The 26,152-nt window shown below is 34.6% G+C and overlaps 1 protein-coding gene across 3 annotated transcripts; it reads left to right on the forward strand.

The window, feature by feature from the left end:
* Window positions 1-1,397: 1,397 nt before the first annotated feature.
* On the forward strand, window positions 1,398-25,809 carry LOC139690575 (bifunctional purine biosynthesis protein ATIC). 3 transcript variants are annotated; one of them, XM_071588047.1, is made up of 13 exons: window positions 1,398-1,478; window positions 2,046-2,110; window positions 6,087-6,293; window positions 10,551-10,706; window positions 10,992-11,124; window positions 12,769-12,944; window positions 14,025-14,185; window positions 16,233-16,391; window positions 16,718-16,936; window positions 17,567-17,733; window positions 21,177-21,280; window positions 21,446-21,606; window positions 25,403-25,809. In XM_071588047.1, exons 2-13 carry the CDS (start codon window positions 2,089-2,091, stop codon window positions 25,520-25,522), a joined length of 1,785 nt encoding a protein of 594 aa, XP_071444148.1. In that variant the 5' UTR covers window positions 1,398-1,478; window positions 2,046-2,088; the 3' UTR covers window positions 25,523-25,809. The 3 variants fall into 3 exon arrangements, with proteins under 3 accessions (XP_071444148.1, XP_071444147.1, XP_071444149.1); XM_071588046.1 differs by lacking the exon at window positions 1,398-1,478 and adding an exon at window positions 1,740-1,954; XM_071588048.1 differs by lacking the exon at window positions 1,398-1,478 and adding an exon at window positions 1,740-1,939.
* Window positions 25,810-26,152: the final 343 nt, after the last annotated feature.

Genomic DNA, 26,152 nt, shown 5'->3' on the forward strand with positions numbered 1-26,152 from the left:
AGTGAATTGGAAATTCAGTGCGACAGGTATGGGATGAGAATCACTATTAATAAAACAAAGGTTATACGATTTTCTAAAAACTAGAGCAGGTAGAACAGTTTACGTATCTCGGTAGTGTTTTGGACCAACACGGTCAAAGTAGTAGGGACGTAAGGAGAAGAATTGCGCTAGGCAAAGAGGCTTTCACAAGGAGGAGGGAGTTGATGACAGGGACGTTGAGTAAGGATGTTAAGAAAAGACTCGTAAAAACTTTGATATGGAGCATAGCTATGTACGGTGCGGAAACGTGGTCATTGAAGCAGGAGGATAGATGTAGACTTGAGGCTTTTGAAATAGTGGGTGTGGAGAAGAATGGAGAGGGTGAAATGGACAGAGAAGAAAACAAATGAGGAAGTACTTGGTATGGTGGGCGAAGAGAGGGTTTGTTGGGAGAAATCCTAAGCAGGCAGGAAAAGTGGATGAAGGGTGTATTGACCGGCAGTGGGATGTTGAAGACTGTGATTGAGGGGAGAATGTTAGGCAAACGAGGAAAGGGAAGGAACAGGATGGGGATGTTTGAAGGGATGAATGGAGGAAGAAAGTACTCAGAGCTGAAGAGGGACCTGATGTAGAGTAGGACGTTGTCTTTAGCTGGGGTTCACAAATTGTTGAATGGTAATTTTTTCCATTCAAAAACCTACCTTAACCGGTAGATTACCTAATAATAATAATTTTATATATATATATATATATATATATATATATATATATATATATATATATATATAACTACTTAGATAAAAATTGAAGGCAATGGATTACATTTACCTACCCTCTGTGAGTCCGCGCTAATATTATACTGAACTAAAGAGACATTGTGAAAGAACAGAGCCTGAACGAAAGGGAATTTATATTTTATTACTAACTCAACTAACTAGGTTCTAAAGCAAGATGAGCCTCTACCATTACTTAATTGGTGATTTTTCAAAATCATATTCGCACATACGTGATGCGGGAAAGGGACGAACATGACGATGAAGCTTTGCTGTAGTTTGTGCGAAACTGAGTTAGATTTGCCTTGAGATGCGTCGTTCAATTTTCTCAAATTTCCTTCTTTCCCAGTTTATGGGCCAATTTTCGTAAAATGTTTATAAATTATTTTACAAAGCTTCCTATTTCATTCTACTTTTCTCATTCCTCAAAAGCTCAGTAGGTTCTGTTGTATCGCAGGAAAAATTGTATCTAATTGTACATTAAAGACTTTTGCGTAAAAACGTTTTTATTACATCTATCCTATATCCAAAAATGCAACTTGGAATAATGCTATATATTATATAAGCATATAGAGAAAGCTTGTTCTCCTGGAGTTATGCAACCAAACACGCCGTGATTAGTGTGCATCTGGGCATCGATACGAAGTGGCGCTTCTCAATATTCACCTGTTGCACAACTTCCTTTGAACGAGCCGGTTTGTTGCGGCGAAGCTGGTAATTGTAAAGGTAGTGTGCTTAATTAATGTAGGATTTTTTCTGACTGATATCATCCTTTCTTAGATGATATCCATTAATCTTGTAAAATTTGCTTGTATAATTTTTGTAAAAGATACCAGAATGGATTTTATTTAATACGATCATTAATTATGTAACATGCCATTGCAAGAGACAAGTGAGATCGGGAGGAATTACCGAGCTTATCTCTCATGTATGCATGTTAAGCCAAGGGCATGCTTTCACATCTGACCTGACTTGTGAGCTTGTTCACTAATATCGTACTGATAGCTGGTGACCTTTGTATGCACCAGCCATTACAATTGCCCTTCATTGGCCGATGCACTTGTGCGTCATTTATTTTGATAAACCGAAAGAAAATCCTTCACTCCTGAAAGCTCTTGGGTTAGAGTTGATACGGTGGTCACCGACGAAATTTTTGTTGCGTCTGAATTCTTACGTTCCGCAAGATCGTGGGTTAGGAGTTGGTACTGTGGTATCCTTAGAAATATGCATAGAGTTTTAAAATAACTATTGTTTAATATTTGCTAGTGGCTGAATTTACATTTTATTTTACAGGTTTTTTCAGAAGTCATATTGCAATTTATAAAACAAACAAACAATGGCAGCAAATGGAAGTTTGGGTGAGTTTATATTTGCGTATGTATTAAATTTAGGTAAACTTGAGCAAACTTAGGTCTGTTGATGACTTGGATGTTAAATACGCTTACTCCGATTCCCTTTCATTATTTGGTGAAACTGAAGAAATAAGTTGATTTGAAAAACCCTTTGAGAATTGTATTACATTATTAATATTTACATTGATAAGATTACCAAAGAGGTGACTCAAAAATAATCATTTTTTAATCGACCGGCATTGATTTTTGCCAGTACGGAAGGACAGACTTTTTGATGGAATTTACGCCAACATAGATAAAGGGAGGTGAAACGCATGAGCTAAAGAAAGGACATTGTTAATAAGTAATAATAATACTTCATTCATTTTGGAAATGGTATAACAATATTCAATGTCTTTAATAAAATTATTACTTAATATTTAAATATACGTTCTTAAATGTGATTAAGAATGTCACAAAAGAATTCATCAAATGAGTAAAGTCGGTGAGCAAGTTACGAGGCATATACCCTATTCCTGAAACTCTGGATACAGTCGAATTTCAATTGAGTTGGCAGATAGTTACACAGTTGTATGTTCACATTATGAAATGTGTTGTAAGTTGATGAAAATCTGCCCCAAGTACTATTTAGATTCGCTTTACCCCTTGTGGTGCAGTTATGGGAGTGAGATCTTAATTGGTAAGTTTCTAGATTAACTTTCACATGAATCAGAGCCATAAAGATTGTATAAACTAAATACAGTCATGATTCCATGCCTAATGAAAAAGGCTTGCAGGAGTCATGTGGTGGTATGTCAGCAAGAGAGAGAATAGCCCTCTTTTGCTGTAGCAACATTTGTTAAACATTGGGGAATGACCCCATATCTCAGCACCATAATTCAAATGACATTGTAAGTGTTAAATGATACTCATATGAAATGAGAAACTTGAAATCTCTTTACATATAAATAGCCATACTCAGTTTATTACAGATCTAACTGGGTGGATATGGGTCTCCTAGTTAAGTTTTGTATCAATATAAATTCCTAGTATTTAAGCAGTTTCATTTTGGTTATTTTTGATTGCTGCTTACAATATGCAGTTTTTTTAGTATTTAAATGTAAATAATTATTATTAAACCATTCCTTTGCCTGTCTTTGGGTAGTGCTAGATCGTACCTTTACATCTTCTAGATGTTGGCATTTTTGTACAAAAGCGGTGTCATCAGCGTATTAAACACATATAGATTTCATATTACCAGACTAATCATTAATCACAATGATGAAAAGTACTGGGCCAAGCACAAAGCCCTATGGGACCCCATATTTTATTTTGTGCTGCAGATCAACAGCCATTAAGTTCAACCAATTGGTGGCAATTATCCAAATATGACTTCATTAGTTTGCGTGACACCCTTAACACCATAATATTCTAGCTTTAATGGTTGTGTTGAATGATTAACACAGTCAAAAGCCGAACTAAGATAACTTAGTGTCTCAGACTGATTCTTTCTCTTCAAATGCATCAATGACATAATTGACTATGGACTCTACAGCCATAATTGAAGATTTGCCTGATGATTTGAAAAACAGATTATTTGACTCAAAAAAATCTTTTATTTAATCTTTCATTATAGCTTCAAAAATTTTACCAAAAAGAAGGACTATAGAAATGGGGTGGTAGTTGATTTAATCATCTTTATCACCTTTCTCATGGACAGGTAATCATTTGGAATATTTTAGAGTTGTTGGAAAATTTCCTGTGTCAAAACATAAGTTGAGTACCATAGCTAATGGTTCCGCAATGAACACAATAATGTCCTTGATTAGGGAATAAGACAGGACATAAATATCCTTGCTGTTGAATTTTTAAAATTTATTTACAGTCTATATGATATCAAATGGAGTAAAAAATTCCATTTAAATTATTTGGAGAAAGATTTTACAGCTAATTGCCAATAATGGCAGCATTAACTTTTCGAGAAAACAAATTTTCTTTAACAGCTTTTAAGAAGAAATAATTAGTGTCTGAGGTAAAAGGAGGATTTTATTTTGCATTGCCATGACCAACTTCTTGATTGATTACTCTCCATTCTGCCTTTGGTTATTTTGTGCATTGAAAATAAAATCCTAATAAGTTTCAGTTTTTGCACATCTAATTTAGTAATAATAATCTCTTTTGTATTTCAAGTAAGCCTCTTTATCATGCAGGCTTCCACTGGTTTTTTTAAGAGTTGTAGTGACTAAGTAAATCATTTCTAAGATCTCATAACTCCCCATTACACCATAGATTATTCTTAGTTTTATTGAGCATACAGTTAAGTTTTTTTTTTAGGAAAGCAATGTTCAAAAGGTGTAGGAATTTACATAAAAAACTTGGAAAACCGAGTTGCTCAACAGAGTCTGTGCAAATACCATGTCAATTGATACAAGATTGGAGCAGTTTGAAACTCCCTAAACCCTCTATTGTTATGGGCCTAATGATTATGGTTTGACCTCTATTAGAGAATATCTTTGGAGTTATTTGAGTCTTAAAAGTGAAGCTTGTACCTTGATGGTCCGATAGGACAATAACACTTAAATTATACAGTTCACTGTTAGTAATTACATTATCTAGGTAGGCAGAAAATCGAGTAGGCTGTTTGTTTGCCCAGTATAAATTATGGATGGATTATATTAAGGGTGCAAAAGATTTTCAAGAACCTGACAATCACTATTTTTTAGTGTTATATAAATGTTGAGATCTCCCCAAATTATGATATTAGCTTTCTGAGTCAAGAAAAGAGATGGTAATAGTTTCAGTTGATTACAGAAATGTTCATATACACAATTAGGGGAGCGATATCCAGAAGCAGTGATCAGATTCAGGTCCTTCAACGTGATCTCAGATATTTCTATGTGCAATTCGATAAAGAATTTGTCTAAGTCAATTACTATGAAGGGCATACCTTTCAAGACATAGATAGAGGTACCACTGTTTTTTTGATACAGATCTGCAATAGAATGATGCCAACCTAAAATCACTAATGCTCTGCCAATGGACTTCATTTTTTGTAAGCCAATGTTCATTAAGACATCGTACATTGTTGCCACCATGTTTGACAACTGCTTGTATCTCAGATATCTTATTTCGTAATCATCTCACATTTTAGGTAAATAAATGAATGTCACCACCTTGCCAGAAGGACTTCGGTTTTGATATTCCCATTTGGAGGCGGTTAACACACTTAACTAAGGAACACTTTTCAGTACTGTTGTTTTTGTGGGCCCTTGTTACTGAGGTGGATACCGGCACATCACAATTTTTCCCCGGATTTATTACAGCAGCTGCACCTTCCAGAATATACTCTGTCTCTTCATGCGTAGGAGTCGGTTTCCGCAGTTTGGAGGGGTAAAATTTCCCCACTTTTACTTCAACTGGCCAAATATCATCTTTAAGAGGATGCTCTTTTAGGGTAATTGGCACAGTGTGTTTAAAAGAACTATATACAGGTGTATTATATATGTATTTCATCAACTCTCAAACTTTCACATTTGAAATCACTCTTGGAAAATATTCCGGACAGATACTTCACAATGTCATCAGGTATTGTAGGGAGTTCAAGGATATTTTATACTTTTCTTGTGGTTTTGAGTACGGTCGGGTGTAGTGCCAGAGTCCATCATAAACCTACTACAACAAGATCGACCGACTATGGCTAAAAAGTAACTCAAGAACTGTAAGTTTAGGTTATGTTATTGAGGTATAACTACTTTAATTTTAAGGTCAAAAAAGTAAGATGCATGGAAAAGTTATTTGTACTTCTCAGATTTTTTCTAAATTTTCTCCTTCGGAATGATGCATAACTAATACTTTTTACCTCTCATAATCACTTTCCTTTTGATCCTCAGTTGTACGCCAATTGAAAATAACTTATATTTCTACATATTTGTTATAAAATTCTTTGTTCTAGCATTAGTTACAACTTCAATTTTCCTCATTTACATTTTTGTTTCCGTTTTAGCTCTAATCAGTGTGTCAAACAAAGCAGGTCTTGTTCCATTTGCTCAGTCTCTCCATAAACTGTTGGGTTTGACCCTGGTTGCATCTGGTGGAACTGCAAATTCCCTTCGTGCAGCTGGATTGCCTGTCAAAGATGTTTCAGAACTCACTGGAGCCCCAGAAATGCTTGGGGGAAGGGTTAAAACCCTTCACCCTGCTGTTCATGCAGGTATTTCAACTTCTTATTTTTATCAACTATTTTCCGATTGACTTTTAAAATATCAATGCCAACCTTAAAGGTGTTCACGATAGTATTTCATTGTACCATAGAAATATAAAAAAAACCATATGGTATTATATTAATTTAAATAATAATATACTGTTTGATGAATATTAACCTTTTTCTGTCAGCTGAGCAGTCAACTTAACCAATTTGTGTCAATATCATCTCTGAGAAAATGCTTGCCTATTTTTTTCGGTAATTTTTTGGCCAAGGATTGGAGTGATATTTGGGCTAGTGATCTTACTTTTCATGCCTAAGACTTAATTTTACCTTCCTATCAATTCTAAATTTTCCATTTACATACCAATTCTATCATTATTGCTGTTTGAAATACAGTTAATTTTAGGTTGCAAATGAAACTTGATTCTAATAACCTTTATATCTAGGAGTTAGGCTAAAATTGTTTGGTATCTCTCCCCTTTCATTCTTTCCCTAATATTTTATCCTTGCAACAATTTCAGAGTGTAAAAATCATTCGCCTTGACTGGGATTCGAACCCAGATCCCTCAATATCCGGTCGAGTGCTTTAGCTACTTAAGCTACCGAGGCGTCCTCTTAAACTCTGACTCGACCGGATATTGAGGGATCTGGGTTCGAATCCCAGTCAAAGCGAATGATTTTTACACTCTGAAATTGTTGCATTGAAATGCACATTAGCGGACGACTCCTTTAAAAGTTACTGTTGCGGCATCTCCCGCAGTTTCTTTGGAATTTTATCCATCCCCAAATAATCTATGTAACCCATGAAAAGAGGTGACGCTATGTTGTGACTTTATAAAATATGTATCACTATTTTATTATCGGTTTTTTGATAATTTAATTGATCTTTGTGGCCTTCTCTTGAGATAAATATGTCTTTGTTGCTCTATGAATAGATATAAGTATTCTGAGGCTCAATCATATCATAGGTTATAATTATTCTGTTTCTGAATCATAGTATGAACTTTTATTAATTTAACCAATGAAATCACCCCAGATTCCATGCTATTAAGATTACTGGAAGATTATGTAATTGTGATGAGGACAATTATGGTAAAGCCTCGTCAAATCAAAATTCTATGTGCCTAAATTATAAAATTAAAATATCTAGGTCCAAATTGAACTAAGCACAGGGTTTTTCCCTGACAAAGCGAATCAATATTCAAATATCAAATAATTATTTTTAGAAAATTAAAACTACCTATAATTTCTATTAAAGACCTTTCTTTTTCAACTAATAATTAACAGTATGTGGTAGTATGCAGTACAGGGAAGAGTAACCAGAGTTTTTGGTATAAATAGCAAGCACTGTAAAATGGCACAATGGTAAAATTTATGGCTAAGTATGACCAATAGTCATTTCGATTCAATCATCTTTCAAGTAAATTATTCAGGAAGAAGAGTGGCATGATTTGCTAAAATGAGATGGCTTTCTGATTGCGTATTTCAGTCTAGTATATATGAAAGCTTATGAAAATCAGGTTTGCTTTTATTTATGGGATTAGTTGGTGAACTTGTTCTATAAATTGCACCAAATAGTAAAAAAATTTGCAATTCCGCAATTCACAATTTATTGCCACATGGCCATGGCCTGCCACGGCGCTTAATGATAGATGCTCTGTGGCAGAAGGTTGAAGGTGATGCAGCATTAGATGGATGAGATCAAGTAGAGAATCATGATTTTCTCAATCCATTGTTAGTGAATACTCGTAACACATTAAAACAATGTTTTCAGTTGAGTTCATAATTATATCTCATTTGCATTTAATTAATATTTATTTGAAGTTCAATGAAACATGTTGAACACAGAATAGTATCTTTAAAAACTAGTGAGTGTAAGACCTTGAAAGATATAGATCCAAGTGTGATTTCAGTATGGGAAGCTCACCAGGAGAGCCAACTGTCAGAAATCTGGATGAATGCCCTTATTTGCATCATGCTCTTTTTCACTGATGAGCATACATCTGAGTGAGGTTAGGATTTTGAAAGTATCTTTATTTTGTTTGGAAGGCACTCAAATTGTAACCAGCAGACTCTAATATGAGTTTTTTATTATGATGATAAGTTTTTCATGAATAAGATTTTGAAATAATGACTGACATAACTGCAGTTAAGACTTGCAAGATGTTGGGTAGGTAGTGGTGGTGTACAGGGCTCTTTCTACTGCATTTTTCTTAATAAAGATTGACTATGCATAGTAAACTTAACTCAATCTAACTAAACCAATGGAATCTTCCATTTATTGTAAAAGGTACACTGTCTTACTATCCTGAAGTTGCAGGTGTAAATCCTTCAACGGGCAAGAAGAATTTTACCTTTTTTTGTGTAAATAGTTAATTTGGTAAATGGGTGCATTGTGACCTCAATGGTTGGAGCTAAAGGTATAGATGTGAGTAAAAAGATGCCCCCTTAAATATCTTTTCTGTTTTCCCCAACCTGTCACTGGGTGCTCAAAAGTGCAATAATGGGATTCAAGAAGCAAAAGTGCTTAAGTATTTCATTGGTTTACAAAAGTTCAGGGATCTTGATAAGTCATTGTAATGATGTCGTTAGGTTCTTTATGGTGTAATTCAAAATCATTATATGTTAGTAAATTGATGGGTAATATACTCTTCAGAGTGAACTAGCTTGCTCTTATAAGTGTAATTTGAGCAAGTTAAAAAAAAATTAAAATGGTAAAGCATTGATAGGAGGTAGAAAAGTTTTGCAAATCTGTCAATGGCGTGTGTGATGAAATAGTTATTGGCAGTCAATGTAGGGGTGTTTATTCCTTAGACTTCTCGATGCCCATCTGATGAATCCTAGCTGCTTCCGGGAATTACCGTCGCATAGGTGAGTTGATGGACAACTGTTTCGCCCTCAGTCCTGGAGGCGTCTTCAGGTCATAGTGATCTGTGTTACAATTTGGCTGCTATGTATAGGAGACACTGACTGGCAGGGTGCTCTCTGATTGTCTCTTTCTTGGTGGCGAATGGGAATCACCCTTTTCAATGTGAAGGTCAGGGTGTAGCCGTCCTCATGGTATAAATTGTTTCACTGGTTCACACGGTTGAAATCGTATTCTCAAGCTGGACCAAACTAGAGTGCTGGCAAGAGAAAGGCATTATTTCCCGAGACTCATAAGATAAGCGATAGAAATAATAAAGAACCCAAACAATTGCAACCGTGAGGACGGCTACCCCCTGACCTCAACATGGAAAAGGGTGATTTCCATTCGCCACCAATAAAGAGCCAATCAGAGAGCTCCCTGCCGGTCAGTGTCTCCTATATATAATGGCCAAATTGCAATACAGATCACTATGACTTGAAGATGCCTCCAGGACTGGGTGTGAAACAGTTGTCCATCAACTCAACTATGAGACATTAATTCTCGAAAGCAGCATTGATTCAATGTAGGGGTGTGCTTTTTGAATAGTTCACCAATATCGAATCTACAAACTACCGTATGGAATTTAGGGATAACCTGGTTATGCAATTGCATTCCTTTTTTCAATGCTCTCTACCTCACACAAGTGATATGGGTGGGTTTGTTTCTTGACATTTTATGTGGAAAAGCATTTGTGTTTGTTGTATATATTTAAGAACTAGAGCCATTAATCTAAAGAAAACCAAGGATTACAGTGTATAGGTATATATCTCATTTTTACTAAGTATTGCCTGCCCCTGTATAAATTTCTGTGTTCGGTGTGCTAACTTGAGGAAAAAACATTTTTTTCCAACTGTGCACATGCAGCAATTTACAAGGAGTGTGTGCATGTGCTAAAGTCAAGAAAACAATTTCTAATTTTTACATCTCTGGCTGGAGGATTACTAGTGAGTTTCCATTTAAGATCCTTGGAATTTTCAAAACAACTCCTTAAAATTAATTGAATTTATCGTTATTTTTTAATCAGTGTTTATCTATGCTTCTTTTATGCATTGTTGAGAGCGAATTTCCATGATCTAAAAACATGGCAAAATCACCGCCACCTGTTGTTTTATACACTATCTTTAATCCTGATATCCTATTGTAGAAGACAACCAATAGGAAGCCTATTTTATAAAATGTGGCGATATAATTCTTTTCCAAGCTTTGATTGTATTGTGAGACACTTAAAGCATTACTTTTTGTACATGTCTAAATGAAAATCGGGTATTTTTAATTTTCATCTTCATTTATATTTAGATTAATTTTGATGCCTTTTTGAAGTCTGCATTGTTTAATATTTGTTAATTTCCTCTTAGGAATTTTATCTCGCACAACTGAGAGTGATAAAGCAGACATGAAAAAAATGAATTATGAGATGATCCGTGTGGTAGTATGCAATTTGTATCCTTTTGTGGATACTGTCTCAAAGCCAGGTGTTACTGTTCCTGAAGCTGTTGAAAACATTGATATTGGTGAGTTTGTTAAACAGCCAACCCTTTAGAAATTTTGTTTTGTGAATGATGAAGCCGCAGTAAATAATTCTCAATACTTAACTGTTTATTAATGAAAATTATAAAAGTAGTTTTTAACAATAAGCATATGTATATATTTCCATTATGATCATATTTATCCAAATTGGAGTGTATGACTTCAATTTTAATCCATTTTTTGTAAATTGCCTTTTTGTTTTTATTGTTCAATGAGAAAAGAAACCAGAAGAAATTTATGGCAGTGCTCTTTTATTGTTTACATTTTAGGTGGAGTAACCTTGCTGAGAGCAGCCGCCAAAAATTATGAGAGAGTAACAGTTATCTGTGATCCATCAGATTATGATAAGGTGATTAAGGAAATGCAAGTCTCCTCTTCCAAAGATACTTCTGTTGATACGAGGTAATTAAAATTCCTGTTTCTAAGAAATACACTAGCTAGGATTAGCCTCAAAATGAAAATCATTTCATTGGAGTTCATTTGTGTACAAGTTAATTAGCATAGGATTCATCACTTGGGCGATGTCTGCAATGGCCTAGGCAAAGAAGAAGAGAGGATGAGTGTGTGGGTGAGGGCATTTTTATTAAATATTTACTGAGGATTTGAAGTTGTTGGAAGTATTCACCATGTGGTATTCTATGACTGACAGGTCCTTGGGTTCTAGTAATTTTATGTTGATCTGAGTGGTTCAGGAGAATGTTGGTAAAGCTGTACCCACATATCAAAATGAAGTCAAATGCAAAGTAAGAAAACCTTTAAAAATATAACATTTAGGATAAGCTGTGTAATGTACCCCCAAATGATATTATGCTATACTGCTCAGAACCTGTCCTCTAGATATCCTATAAGTTTTTAATCCTCTCAAGAAATTTTTTTCAAGTTTTGCATTTTAACAGCAGTGACTGTACTGACAATGATGTACGTCATTGTTAAAATAATGGTTCTAATTCCCTTAAGTATCCATTTTTCCTGGTTATTTAAGTGCTCTTTTTTATCATAGTAATTTATATTCTTACAGAAGTGGCATTGAATATGTACTATTCATTACTAATCAGGATAATAGATGACAAATATATGGAATTAAATTTGATTTTTAACCTTTTACATTTATGTTAAGGATTGGGCTAAACTGGGAGAAAGGGATTATTTCTACTCTTATATATTAGCTATTTTAGTTCGTATAATGTATTCAGATGATACCATTGATCCAGCATTGTTTTATTGGCATAGTAAGTGACATTTAATAAAAGAGGAGGAATTATTTATTTGTTCAAAATAGTGTCCAGTGTTTTTGTTCACGGCACAGATGACTCTATGCTGCATGATATAAAATTCATGCTGGTAGCATTGTGGCATAAGAAAACTGTGTTTGTGACTTAATTTTAAATTTCTAACTCGTCCAATGTGCACATATTTGACCATTGGAGTAGTGCAATTAAAACATTTTCTGTGAAGTCCTGTGGTAAACATTGAATACTGATTTTGTAACTGGTTATGATCAGGGTGTTATTAATTAAAAAATGAGGATGATATTCATGAGAGCAAACAGGAAATCATGATTTCCACCTGGGTAAAACTAATTTGTAGAAATTCATATGGTCTCAGCTCATCATGGACTTAAATTTTCATGTGAATTGTTTTTTATATGTTTACAATGTAAGAATAAATATGCAATATATATCTATACACCATTAATCTTAGTCAATAATTTCCATTCTTCATTAGCTATTATTTGGATCATGAATTTTTTAATTCCAGCAAATTTTCCCAAAAATTTCAGCTTCATACCCTACTAGCAACAAAATATTTAACTAGATTGGATGAAAATTGCTCGAATAATAAAACATAACCTGAAAATTTCAGTACAGGTGACAAATTCTTTCTGGTAAATATTTTTTGCCCCTGCTAGTACATATACGTAAAGATAAGAGAGCATGGATTCTCAGTTGGGTGTCGGATATGTCGAAACTAAATTAAATGAACTTTTTGCTGAGGATATTTTTGCCACTTGATTCTTTTCTTACCAAGTTCTTCCATAAATTTCAGGAAAGTGCTAGCTTTGAAGGCTTTCACTCACACTTCTGAATATGATCTGGCTATCTCAGATTATTTCCGTCGTCAGCATTCCAGTGGTGTATCACAGCTGACTTTGCGCTACGGTATGAATCCGCATCAGAAGCCAGCTCAGATATTCACAACATTAGAAAATCTCCCTTTGAAAGGTAAGTCGGGACCATTAGTTTGAGTTTAGTCCTTGAAAGGGTAAAAAATTACCTTAATAAATTGTTAAATTGCACTTATAAATTAGAGTATGTTACATGAAGGAAAACATTTTTAGCCATGCATTGTTTACAAATTAAGTGGCCTCACTGAAGCTGTGTTAAATATTTATGTATATTATTGTGTTAGGATTCCATGGCTATTCAAGGTCAATTAAAGCGAAGGTGCTTTGGAGAGTAGCCTTCGTGTACTTCCGTCGTCTCCTTGTACTAGCAAACTCTTTGGTGAAAGAACTGAAGAGACAATAAGCTGCTCATGTCAAGGAATGCTAAACTTTGCTATCCTCAAAAGAAATCTGGTTCTGTAACTGTTGAATCAATAAATGCCTAAAAACTAGCAGCAGCCATAAATAATGCAAACATTATTTCAATATGTCTCAAGAGCAATGAGAAATTCTGAGGCTCAATTATTTTTAAAATTTTTCGTCACTGTTGTTAATATTTAATTTTTAGAATGACTGCTTGTTGCCCAGAGGTCTTCCATTTTACTTTGTCTGTTTCCTGACAAGGTGCCTAGAAACAACTATGGATGATGAAACAAAAATGTCGTCGAAGTCTCAGCTTCTGAAGATTTTTATTAGTTATTATGAATTATTAATTTTTCAAAGACCTTTCTGCAAAGAAGTAACTCAAAATACCATTCAATTTCTCAGTTCAACATTATACATGCTACATGCACAAATAGCCTCTCTCATTGTGAATATTTTCAATTATTCATTGTATAGGTGCAATTGCCAAAATAGTAAAATTCTTTTAGTGTAACTATCAGGACTGACAAATCACCTTTTAGTACCATAATTCAACCCACAAAATATTAAGCCTTGAAAAATTCCATGAATCAATTAATTATTGTTGGCATTAATGAAGTTTTCAATTAATCTTAATCCTGAGTTGAATGATGCATATAAAAGTGAAAGAGTGTGAGTATAGCATTCATTGTGTTGGTTATGCATATTATTGCTTTTTCAGTGGTGGGTATGTTTGAAATGATAAGAAAATACACTTTCATTTTGTCATTTTTAGTTGTAAATGGTTCACCTGGTTTTATCAACCTCTGTGATGCTCTCAATGGATGGCAGTTGGTGCGAGAGCTGAGAAAGGCACTTGGTCTCCCAGCAGCTACTTCTTTCAAGCATGTCAGTCCTGCAGGGGCAGCTGTGGGCAGTCCACTTACAATGGAACAGGTTTCTTTTTATTAATTTTTCATATTATTAGCTATTGTAGACTGTACTCATACGAAATATTAGATTTTATTTAATTAATCAATGAATGACATTTCAAGTTTTATCAGCGCTTGCTTTGTCACTAAGACTTGTGCCATCACTATATGTTGATTTTTAAATGGTCTTTTCAATCTTGTTTGATTATGTAACATATTTTGAAGCTAGGTAGATTATATTTGGAGATTAATATGTAGCAAGAAAATGGTCATTGAAGGTAGATGATTAGTGTAAATTGAAATGTGGGTGTAGAGAAGAATGGATAAGGTGAAGTGTGCCAAAAGGAAAACAAACGAGGAAGTGCTAGGCATGGTGGGTTAGGAAAAGGAATTGCTGTCAGAAATCCAAAAGAGGCTGGAAAGGTAGATGCAGAGTACTTGGATAGCAATTGAGATGTTGAAGACTGTGATAGAGGGAGAAAGTTAGGCTGTCAAGGAATGGTTAGCAAAAGCATATGCATATTGGATAGAATGAAGGGAGGAGAGAAGAATGTGTAATTGTTGAGGGGCTTGATGTAATGTCAAATATCATGTTGTTTTTTTAGGAGAGGGAAGGAAATTTGTTGTCGTTGAGTCAAGTGTTCACCAAAACCTTTGTCAACCAGTAAAATATAAACATTAAGAATCTTTGTGCATTACAATCATGTGGTAAGAATTTTAGTACTAGTTAAAAAATTCTGGTTTTTGGTTCAGGAGCCAAAAGGGTCTCTACTTTAATTTTGTAACTTAATGCTAATCTTATTGGGTTGCAAGATTGGTAAAAGAAAGAAGTGACTTAATAGTCAGTGTGTGAAATGTTGATTACTGTTAAAAATTATCTGTATATTTTGGCTATATTGAATAGGTGTGATCTCATTGCCTGTAATTTTGAAGTTAAATTTCATCATTTTTCTGTCACCTTTATTGCCACTCATTTAGGACATCAGGATGTTATCATTGCATCACCTATTTATTTTTTCCTATATTTCCTAGCAATATGCAATAGTGATTTCTTGATAATTTACCACTCTTCACCATAAAATTTGATGCTGATTCATTGCTTTTTGATTTAGTCGATTTCCATTTTTGGCATAATGTAAAAACAAGGACAACAGAAACTAACATGAGTGGCACCATAGGCATAGCTCGACGATCCGACAAGCACAGACAGCTCATTGGGTCTCAGGCAACTAGCGCCACTATTGGGTGGGGTTATAGTCCACATCATGGCAGTCAGATTGCAACAGTTTGCGCATTTTTTGCATAGACCATGTATCTTCAAAACAAAGAAGTATATTTTGCCCAGCGTTGTTAGGGAAATGCTTAGAGTCCTCTAAACAGCATGAAAAATTTCATGTTACCAAACTGAGAATTCAATTTTTGTAGTGGAAGAAAAAAAAGAAAACAGTTTTGGATTTTAAGTAGCAAGCTGTAATCAGTTGATAAATATAGATTCAAATGAATGCGCCTTAATTAATAACACATTGTGTGCATAGTTCGAGAAGAAAGAGGAAGTTCATTATATGTAAATTTTGTATTGATTGATGGTACGATTTGGATGGTTCATTAAAAAATGTTCTCTTTATATTTCTACTAAATGTGCATGTCCTTATTTTGCTTGTTGCAACTGAAATATTTCTTCTTTCATTTCCTAATTTTCACTTATCCAACATTCTTATATCAGCATTCTCCTATTACCCAATATGTCTTCTAGACAAATTTCTACTACCCCTTGCTTATATGGTATTCTGTTTTAATACATATGTCATAATGCCCTTAATTTGCTGTCCCTCTCTTTTACTTTCCATTTGTTGTGTTTCCCTTTTTGTACCCCGAACTTCGCTGCTACGTAATTATTGTTACTACGTTTATGCAGTAACAAGATATTTTAGACTTGGGTTTGGCTATAAGAATTTTATTAATAGTCAATGGTAGCTTATGTGGTGCTGAATCATGTCTAGCTACAACAAAGCACTATATTTTAAAATATTCTGCAAATCTGATTTTTACAACAAAATTATCATTTTTAATAGGCAAAGGTTTGTATGGTGGATGACATGATGGAAAGTCTTACTCCCTTGGCTATTGCATATGCTCGGGCTCGAGGTGCTGATAGGATGTCTTCCTTCGGTGATTTTGTAGCTCTCTCTGATATTTGTGATGTGCCAACTGCACGTATTATTTCCCGAGAGGTGAGATTTAAATTATTGTGACCTAAATATAATTACAGTGTTGTTTTGCCAGTTAATTTGGACATGCTTATATTGTGAGCTTTCTTGTTTTTTCAAGGAGCTTTTTCATTTACATCTTTGTTCCAAGGCATTGATTAATTAAATTTAAATAGATATTGTATCACTTGGAATTTAAGTTCTTCCAATTTATGTTTACTGTAAATACCTTCAGTTTTAATGTTAGAGCATAAGATTAGATGGAATTAATCATTTTTATTAAAATTGAGTAATAGAAAATGGTGAGCAAAGTCTATAAAATTCTACATCTCATTATATTGTTTAATTAGGTTTCCGATGGCATCATTGCCCCTGGCTACACTCCAGAAGCTCTGGAAATTTTGAAGAAGAAAAAAGGAGGTGCGTACTGCATTCTCCAGATGGATCCTGTATATGAACCAAAACTAACTGAGCAGAAAATGATTTTTGGATTGACTTTGGAACAGCGCCGTAATGATGCTGCCATTGAAAAGGCTGTATTTGGAAATATAGTTGCCGGAAATTCACCGGTAAGGCACCTGTGTTTCTACTTTCTTTAGAGAACTGGGTATTTTTAATGATAAATGAGAGGTGTTTTATGAATTCCAAGCCAATAAATGGTCTGGGAAGGTATAGATTACATTTAATGAAAAAATCTAGAATGACATTTCAATGAAAGAGAGAGATTAATTTATATCATTGCAAGTATATAGAGTAAACTTCATTATAAACCATAGCCTACTGTAACAAGTATGGGATATAGTGAAAATATTTTCATTTGTTTCTAGTGATTTTCGATTATTCTCAATGTCATGGTGAAATCTTAATTCTATCTTCCCATTATTTTAGATGAGCCTTTTCCTTTCACCTTTTTTTATATGCTTGCATCTCGAATTAAAATCCAAACAAATGTAGACAGATCACTGCTATTAGACATTGTATAATGATTATAACTCATAACATATTTTTATGCTTCTTGTTAGCTCTCCATAAAACAGACTCTTACTATATTGAGGTCTGATATACTCTTGTTAATCAACTTGTGTAGGAGTATCTTCCATTTTGCTGGGTTTGTTTATATTGGGAGATGAAAATCTTAGAATTGAGCATATATAATAATTTTATTTATAATTATACCCAATTATTTTAACTTAATACAGCTGGCTGAATCTGCCTTGAGAGACATGATTGTGGCAACAATTGCTCTGAAGTATACTCAGTCTAATTCAGTATGCTATGCAAGAGATGGCCAAGTGATTGGTATTGGAGCTGGCCAGCAGTCACGTATTCATTGCACTAGATTGGCTGGAGACAAGGCTGACAATTGGTGGGTATTTTTGCATTGTGATAATTTATTAAAAGTGCTCAGTCTGGTATCAAATTGTCACTGTTGAGGTTTTTCTTTCTCCAGTAATTGCTAAGTACACTTTGGTCAAATTGTTTAGTTTCTATATAAAAACCATAGGCACAGTTGTCAGTTTGATAGGTGGTATAATTAACCAAATATTAAACCCAATGGTGTGTGATATTCACATATCAGGGTAGGGGGGCCAGATCCTTTCCCTGTGGCACCTCTGGTTTCTCAGGAAGTTCTGACACCTGAAAAATCACAGAGCTTCGGTGAAGCTTAGGATTCTTAGAGGCATGCCAGAAATCAAACCCACCATCTATGGTCAGTACTCCAGCCATCTACTCTTGGCAGTTCATTTTTTATGTTTGTATAAAAAAGTATCAATTTAAAAAAAATAAAAGTGTATTACTTGTTGTTATTCTACGGGGCATATCTAAACCTGAAGTGATAAATTTTCAATGCTCTTCACAAAGGTGAGACTTTCTCTTGTATGGAATTAATACTTAATTTTAAAGCTGGTTATTTAAATGCAATAGAGAACTAATTAAACAACATCTGGTTATCCATTGTTCCTAACAAGATTCATTCCTTCCTTTTTATTCACTCCTCCTCTCACGCTCTTGTCAATTATTCATGTAACTTTTAATTATACAATTACACTTGATGAGTCTTGTAAAACATTGCTCTGAATTATTAAGCTGCATGCAAGTGAGCAAGCGATGACATGAACTTCTTTAACCAAGGATCTCCTCCTAACCAAGGAACTTCTCCCAAGGGCCAGTAATCAAGGAAAGGAGATCCTTGGTTACAGAGGGACTGACTACTCTGATAATATGATAGTAGTCAGTCCTTCATGTACGAGGTTAAGGTGAAAAGTTCTTGGCCTGACACAGATGACAGACCAATTGGTGAGCATTCCTGATTCCTGCCTGAGTGCACATGTTATTAGCTTGTAAGAAAAATTTCAACTTGCTTATCAAGTGGTTTTTTTAAACGTATTGTTGCTGTACATATCCTTCATGTTTTTCTTTAAAACTGGAAAAACTTTAATTTCATTCGGTCATGAAATTCTTTTTTTTGGATGGATTAACCCGCAAGAAAATTCATTATCATTCAAACTTGTCATGAGTGATGAGGAAAGGTGAATTCCTGGATTTTTTGGATGCCTGCTATTGCAGTTTGTCCCTAGCACTCATGCTGCTAGTATCTTAGTGTTGCTAGTGATCACACATTTTTGCGACCTTATGTTCCAACATTATTAGTGATTTATTTGTTCAAAGTTTTATAATATTTCGTTCACAGTTTTAGAAATGACCCCAAAGAAATCTCCTTTAGAATAAAGCCATTAGAAAATAAAAATAATGGTAGAAATGAAAAGTAAAATCCTTGAAAATCGGGAACAAGGTGTGAACATAGCTGATCTAGTATGCACATCCGCAATTGGTCGGCATCAATGATTGGCCTTTTCTTCCAGAACACAGACAAGACTAAGGAGATAGATGCTTCAAACAGAGTGACATGAGTCTATGCAACGGTTACGTATTCTGAACGATGTTGAAAGGTTGCTTCTCATATGGATAAATGATAAGCAATTGGGATGAGACACCATTAATGAGAATATAATTTGTGAGAAGGGGAAGTGATAATTGGCTACCTCGTTAATAATATGTCAGGATCATCATCGGCTGACCAAGTATTTAAGGGGAGAGCCATGTGTGTTACAAGAAGTTAACTAGAGGAACCGTAATTCAACAAGTTTTGAGGCATAGTGAAGCACCAAGCTCTGAGTCAAAGGCAGCAGAGAACTTCATTGGGGAGAAGATACAAAAGTGAACCTATATTTGTGCACATAACAGTAGAAGAGAATGCATCACCCAACCAAAAGGCAGTGAAAGCCATCTCACCCTGCTATTTTGCACAAATCTAAGCGGCAATTAGAAAAACCACTGCTAGTTTACCATTCACAAACTCCACAAGCCTTTAGGATGTGTTAAGTCCAAAACAGCTGGCTAAATGAGATGTGGAGGTCACATGAAACTTTTGCATCATACGAGTACCATGCGTACGAGGCATTGCCCTAATAAGGTCATTGTGATGCATGCCATAAATTTATTTAACAGTCATACTAAGTAGCATTTTTACCAAATTTTGAAGTGTTGGCAAAGAATGTCTCTTGGCAGATTTCTAGTAAAAAGGAATTATGTACGTTTCATAAATAATTAAAAATTTATTTTGATTCTTTTTTGCTTTTATAAATGGAGTTTGCATTTCCGGTTGGTTCATTTTGTGGTGGGAGAAAAGGTGAACGATATCCACATTCACATTTTCTTCTATCCAATAACTACAACATCCTAAGCAATGTGTATGTAATTTTATTTGAATAAACCTTGTGTATAATTTATTTTCTTTTGGCATGGAACGCATCATATTTTACATTAATTTATAAGCCAAAAGTTGTTTCACTAAACAAGTGTGTTTCTTTATGGCAAAGATTGCGGAACGAATTATGCTTGTATAATTGGGTTCCATAAATTCATGCATCTGATTACCCATCATTTTCAATTGAATGGTTGATACCTTACCCTCAATTACCACGGATAATTGATTTTCTGCTGCATTAGAGGGTACTCCTAATTATTGTAATTCATTACTCTCATCAGATCAATAGTCTGATTAACCTCCCAATCCTTTTGTACTGGCACTTCTACGTCATTTTTGTGCTATATGTTGCATTTTCCATTTGTAACTTTAATTTTGATTGCAATTAAAATTGCTTTAAATTCCACACTAATGGATCACTAGTGCCAAATAAACTGTAATAATTATGCTGTTCACCTTTTTGTATTGCCTCATGGAATCGGTCGCAAATAATTTGAATAGTTCTTATTTGGTTAATTAGAGAGCTGGTCCAATTTAATGGTAGTGTTTATTTGAAGTGATATAAATTAGGTAATGAATAACTAATCGAAGCACTATTCCACTTGATTTTTTATTTTACGACCAGGTTTCGATGTATTACATCATGATGATGATGTAATACATTGAAACCCAGTCTTAAAATAAAAAATTAAGTGGAAAAGTGCTTCAATCAGTTATTCATTATGTTCAACTTCCACCACATCACGCCTGAAGCTACTCAATTTGGTGATAAATTAGGTACTTTGATGATGAGCTATTCCCAGTGTTTGGTATGTTAAACTTAAGTTTTTGTAGCATGTTTATGCTCAAATGTGTTCATTGAGATGTAAATAGCTTCCTGTATGCTCAGTGTTCATTTTTATTTATTGTTATTTATATGGCTGCAAGCTACATGGAGCCAATATTAAAAATCAAATTAACTCGAAGTTGAATGAAGAGGTAATTTAATAATTAATCAAAATAAATATCATAGTTTATTTTTTGTTAACATAATATTACAGGTGGCTGAGGCAACATCCCAATGTCATCAACATGAAGTTCAAAAAAGGTGTAAAGAGGGCTGAGATATCAAATGCCATTGATAATTATGTAAATGGCACTGTGGGTAAGTATTTATGATCGAATTCTTCATGAAACCTTTGAGCTCCTTTACAAACCATCTTTCCTTTCCTAATTTTGGTAATTTCTTTTTAAATTTTAATATTAATATTTTTATTTTGTGCCCTGTACATTTTCATGTGCTTATTGTCTTACTTTCCTTAATTCAAAGGCAAAGATATGGATGAAAAAATGTGGGCTGAAATGTATGAAGTAGTCCCAAAACAGCTCTCTGATGCAGACAAAAAAGACTGGCTAAAGAAACTGAATGGAGTTGTGCTTAGTTCTGATGCATTTTTCCCATTCAGAGACAATGTGGACCGCGCAAAGCAGGTTAGAATAATAATTTAACTTAAGTAACCACTTATTTGAGTGTTACTGATGGCCTTGCTTTATTACTGGTTACAAGATTATAAATATATAGTGTGTGGTCTTTTTGGGTCATGCATTTACATACCTTTTATATTTTTTGTTTTCTTGTGTCACTGCACTGTGATTTCATAAATTCACTCGAAAAATCAATAACAATTATATGATGGTTATTGTAATTGATGTATATTATTTGAGGAAATTCTGTATTGGTAGAGAAAAGGCTATCAGTTCATTATATCAACTCTGTGGGAAGCAGGTTCCAACAGTGTGAGGTGAAAAGTTCACAGAGAGTGAGATATCAATTGTGAGGATAATCAAATTTTGTATGTTTGTGTGGAGTTGAATGCCTGTAGAACCTGAGTTGATGGAAAGATACAATGTATTAGCAGAGGGGCAACGTCCCCATTAGCCCAACATGTATTAAGTTTTGCAGCAGCACCACAAGTGAGATGAAACTAAATGAACTACATTGTATAAATTTAAGATTTATTTGTAAATTTTTTAGGAAGTGTTTTCAACAAAATATTGAAACTCTGTTGCTTAATGGTGACTCAAAACAGTGATATTATCAGACTGTAATCTAGGCAACCATTTTCTATGCCTGATGTAGGAAAAAATACTGAATAGTTAATACCATATTTTCTTATTGATAACGCACGAATTATCTATACAATAATGTTCAGATGATCAGAAATAATCAGGACGCTCATTATGTAATGAAAATTGAAAAAATCCAAACATTTACATACCTATGCAACAATTTCAGAGTGTAAAAATCATTTGCCTTGACTGGGATTCGAACCCAGATCCCTCAATATCCGGTCGAGTGCTTTTGCCAGTTAAGTTATTTAGGCGTCAGTTTCTTCTTTCCCGCAGTTTCTTTGGAATTAACATACCTGTGTTCATAATAATTTATACAAGAGTTTTGCAAAAATAAATCAGTCTGGAAGCATGCCTTTCTAATTTCATTCTATTTTATACAGATCTGTAACTGTTACAGTTGTTTCATCTCATAAATCCATAAGAATAAGAAGAAACATAAAATTTCTATGCTTCATTTATTGTAATACGTAGTAGTCCTTTATTCTAATACATAGTACTTCATGTACACGCAGAGTACTTCATATTTTATACACGTACGTATAAATGTATGATAGGATAGGTAGATCACTCGAATCCAAGATTCGTCACCTGAATCACAATTAAATGAATTAAGTACACTTATTATTTCTTCAGGCACATCACCAAATTCACTCTCCAAAGTTAACTCTTCCTCATCTTATAGCACTGGAATTGAAATATTACCTAAAGCTTTAAATAAATTTTTTACACAAGTCCCTCGGATGCCCTGCCAACTTTCCAGGATCCACTGGCTTATTTCTTCTTAAGGCACTCTTTTAATCCTGCCCGATTTTGTGTAGTCTTTTATACCAGACATCATCCACTTTTCCTAACTAGAACGTAACTTTGATTTAAAAGATTTATTAATGTATAAATCCTGGCAGCCTCGTGATTTCCTTTTTCATTCACAAAATTGATGAATTCTAGCCACTGTACATTGCTGTGTACAATTTTCTTCCTGATGGGTAATTTTCTTGTGAAAATTCTAAATTACAAAAGCTTAACTCAATTCAGGTTTGAAACGATCACCTTGTAGAATCACTTTCATAGAACTTGGAGGATGTCTAGAACAGTTGAGTGCCAATACTTACTAAGCGAAGGAAAGCAAACAAAATAAGAAAATGCTATTTGATTCATTCTCTTATTTTTTTATGCTTGATTTGCTGAAAGTTAATTTATATAGCAAATAAAAGGGCACACCAACCTATGTCTGGTTTCGACTTATGAATCATAGCAAAAAAGCAATAAGGTAGCATATTTTGTTGGCTTGTAAATATTGTTTATTTTTTGATCCCTCTGTTATTTGGAATTAATTTCAATCACGTGGCTCTAATCTTCTGTATACTTATGGTAGATATAGCCACAGGCAATTATGATTCCATGTATTCATTGGTTGTTACCATCTATTAGTATATGGATATAGATGTATTTTTACACACAATAAATACATATATTCACACACACAGATGTGCAGCATCTATGCACGTTCAAGAAAACTATGAAACCTTGGGCGCACGGTATCTATACAGTTTCCAGATAACTACAAGTTCTTGGTGCGCGTTATACATTAGGTGCGCATTATCGATGGGAAAATGCGATACTTTTCCAGCAAATCAACATGGGCTTATATCAATGCAACAATTTCAGAGCGTAAAAATTATTCGCCTTGACTGGGACTCGAACCCAGATCCCTCAATATCCGGTCGAGTGCTTTAGCCACTTAAGCTACCGAGGCGTCCTCTTAAACTCTGAAATTTTGGGGCTTTTAAAGGAACTAGATGTTATGACGAAATACCGTACATACAATGTCACATGCATTCGTAGTCGTGCGCGAGGCGCCACTGTCCACGAGGTTAAAGCCAACTTTAAACACGTATGGTGTTTTCCCTTTGACAAATTCCAAAGAAACTGCGGGAGATGCCGCAACAGTAACTTTTAACGGAGTCATCCGCTAGTGTGCATTTCAATGCAACAATTTCAGAGCGTAAAAATCATTCGCCTTGACTGGGACTCGAACCCAGATCCCTCAATATCCGGTCGAGTGCTTTAGCCACTTAAGCTACCGAGGCGTCCTCTTAAACTCTGAAATTTTGGGGCTTTTAAAGGAACTAGATGTTATGACGAAATACCGTACATACAATGTCACATGCATTCGTAGTCGTGCGCGAGGCGCCACTGTCCACGAGGTTAAAGCCAACTTTAAACACGTATGGTGTTTTCCCTTTGACAAATTCCAAAGAAACTGCAGGAGATGCCGCAACAGTAACTTTTAACGGAGTCATCCGCTAGTGTGCATTTCAATGCAACAATTTCAGAGCGTAAAAATCATTCGCCTTGACTGGGACTCGAACCCAGATCCCTCAATATCCGGTCGAGTGCTTTAGCCACTTAAGCTACCGAGGCATCCTCTTAAACTCTGAAATTTTGGGGCTTTTAAAGGAACTAGATGTTATGACGAAATACCGTACATACAATGTCTGTGACTCCGTTAAAAGTTACTGTTGCGGCATCTCCCGCAGTTTCTTTGGAATTTGTCAAAGGGAAAACACCATACATGTTTAAAGTTGGCTTTAACCTCGTGGACAGTGGCGCCTCGCGCACAGTGGCGCCTCGCGCACGACTACGAATGCATGTGACATTGTATGTACGGTATTTCGTCATAACATCTAGTTCCTTTAAAAGCCCCAAAATTTCAGAGTTTAAGAGGACGCCTCGGTAGCTTAAGTGGCTAAAGCACTCGACCGGATATTGAGGGATCTGGGTTCGAGTCCCAGTCAAGGCGAATGATTTTTACGCTCTGAAATTGTTGCATTGAAATGCACACTAGCGGATGACTCCGTTAAAAGTTACTGTTGCGGCATCTCCCGCAGTTTCTTTGGAATGGGCTTATATGTCAAAGTTATACCTGTATACCCCATGCCCATAAGATGCTGGCTGATGTTAAAGCACATTTTGTTTAAAAAAATGCATTTATGTACCTAGAAATATGGTGCTTTCAAGTTCTTCCTAGAGTAATGGGAAGTCTGTCATTTACATTGTCTTCTCTGTATTTTTAAATTTCTAATATAATACAGCCAATATTACCTTTGTAGTCTTATTAAAAGTTTACATTAAATGATAATATTTTTCTTTGTAGAGTGGTGTTTCTTTCATCACCAGCCCTTCAGGATCTACCAATGATGCTGATATAATCAAAGCTTGCAAGGAGCATGGAATTACTTTGGTTCATACCAATCTGAGACTTTTCCATCATTAAAATATTCTGAATTGATACTGAACAGCATTGTTAATGATTGTTATCATGTGCAGATCTGATATTGCTAATTTACTCAGAGTATCAGTTTGGAAAGCTCAAGCATTTATTGCCATATTTTGAAATTAGTTATTTTTCTATGAGTATATGTATTTGAAAAATTTAGATGTTTTTTAATACTTGAGAAATTTATATGATTTTTGTACCATGACTATATGCTGATATATTCTATGAATGAAATGTTAAAACATTCCTTAAGAAATGAAAATAAAGATTTCATTAAAATTATACCTCTATTGTTATATTTAATTAATTGCATTGAGGTTATATCAGTTAAAACTAATGTTTGCTGATTCATTTAAGTCTGACTGGTGTAAGTTCTCACATAATATCTTCTTTGAAAGGGAATATCATGGAATGATGTTCTTGTTGGTTTGTATATTTTTGTTTTCATTTTGGCCTGATTGTTAAAGCTTTTTTATTCTTCCAGTTTTGGTTTTTTTTTTGCAATTACAAAAATATCAGGCTTCATTATGCTTCGAAGTCAGTACCCCATATGTTCCTTTTAAAGTTGGGGTTCAAACCCAGTACCCTCTTGTGCTTTTCCTTCAAATAAGTTTAGTAAATTAATAC

The sequence above is a fragment of the Hetaerina americana genome, unplaced genomic scaffold (assembly GCF_022747635.1).
Source record: "Hetaerina americana unplaced genomic scaffold, ioHetAmer1.1.p SCAF_3, whole genome shotgun sequence".
Taxonomy (NCBI): Eukaryota; Metazoa; Arthropoda; class Insecta; order Odonata; family Calopterygidae; genus Hetaerina; species Hetaerina americana.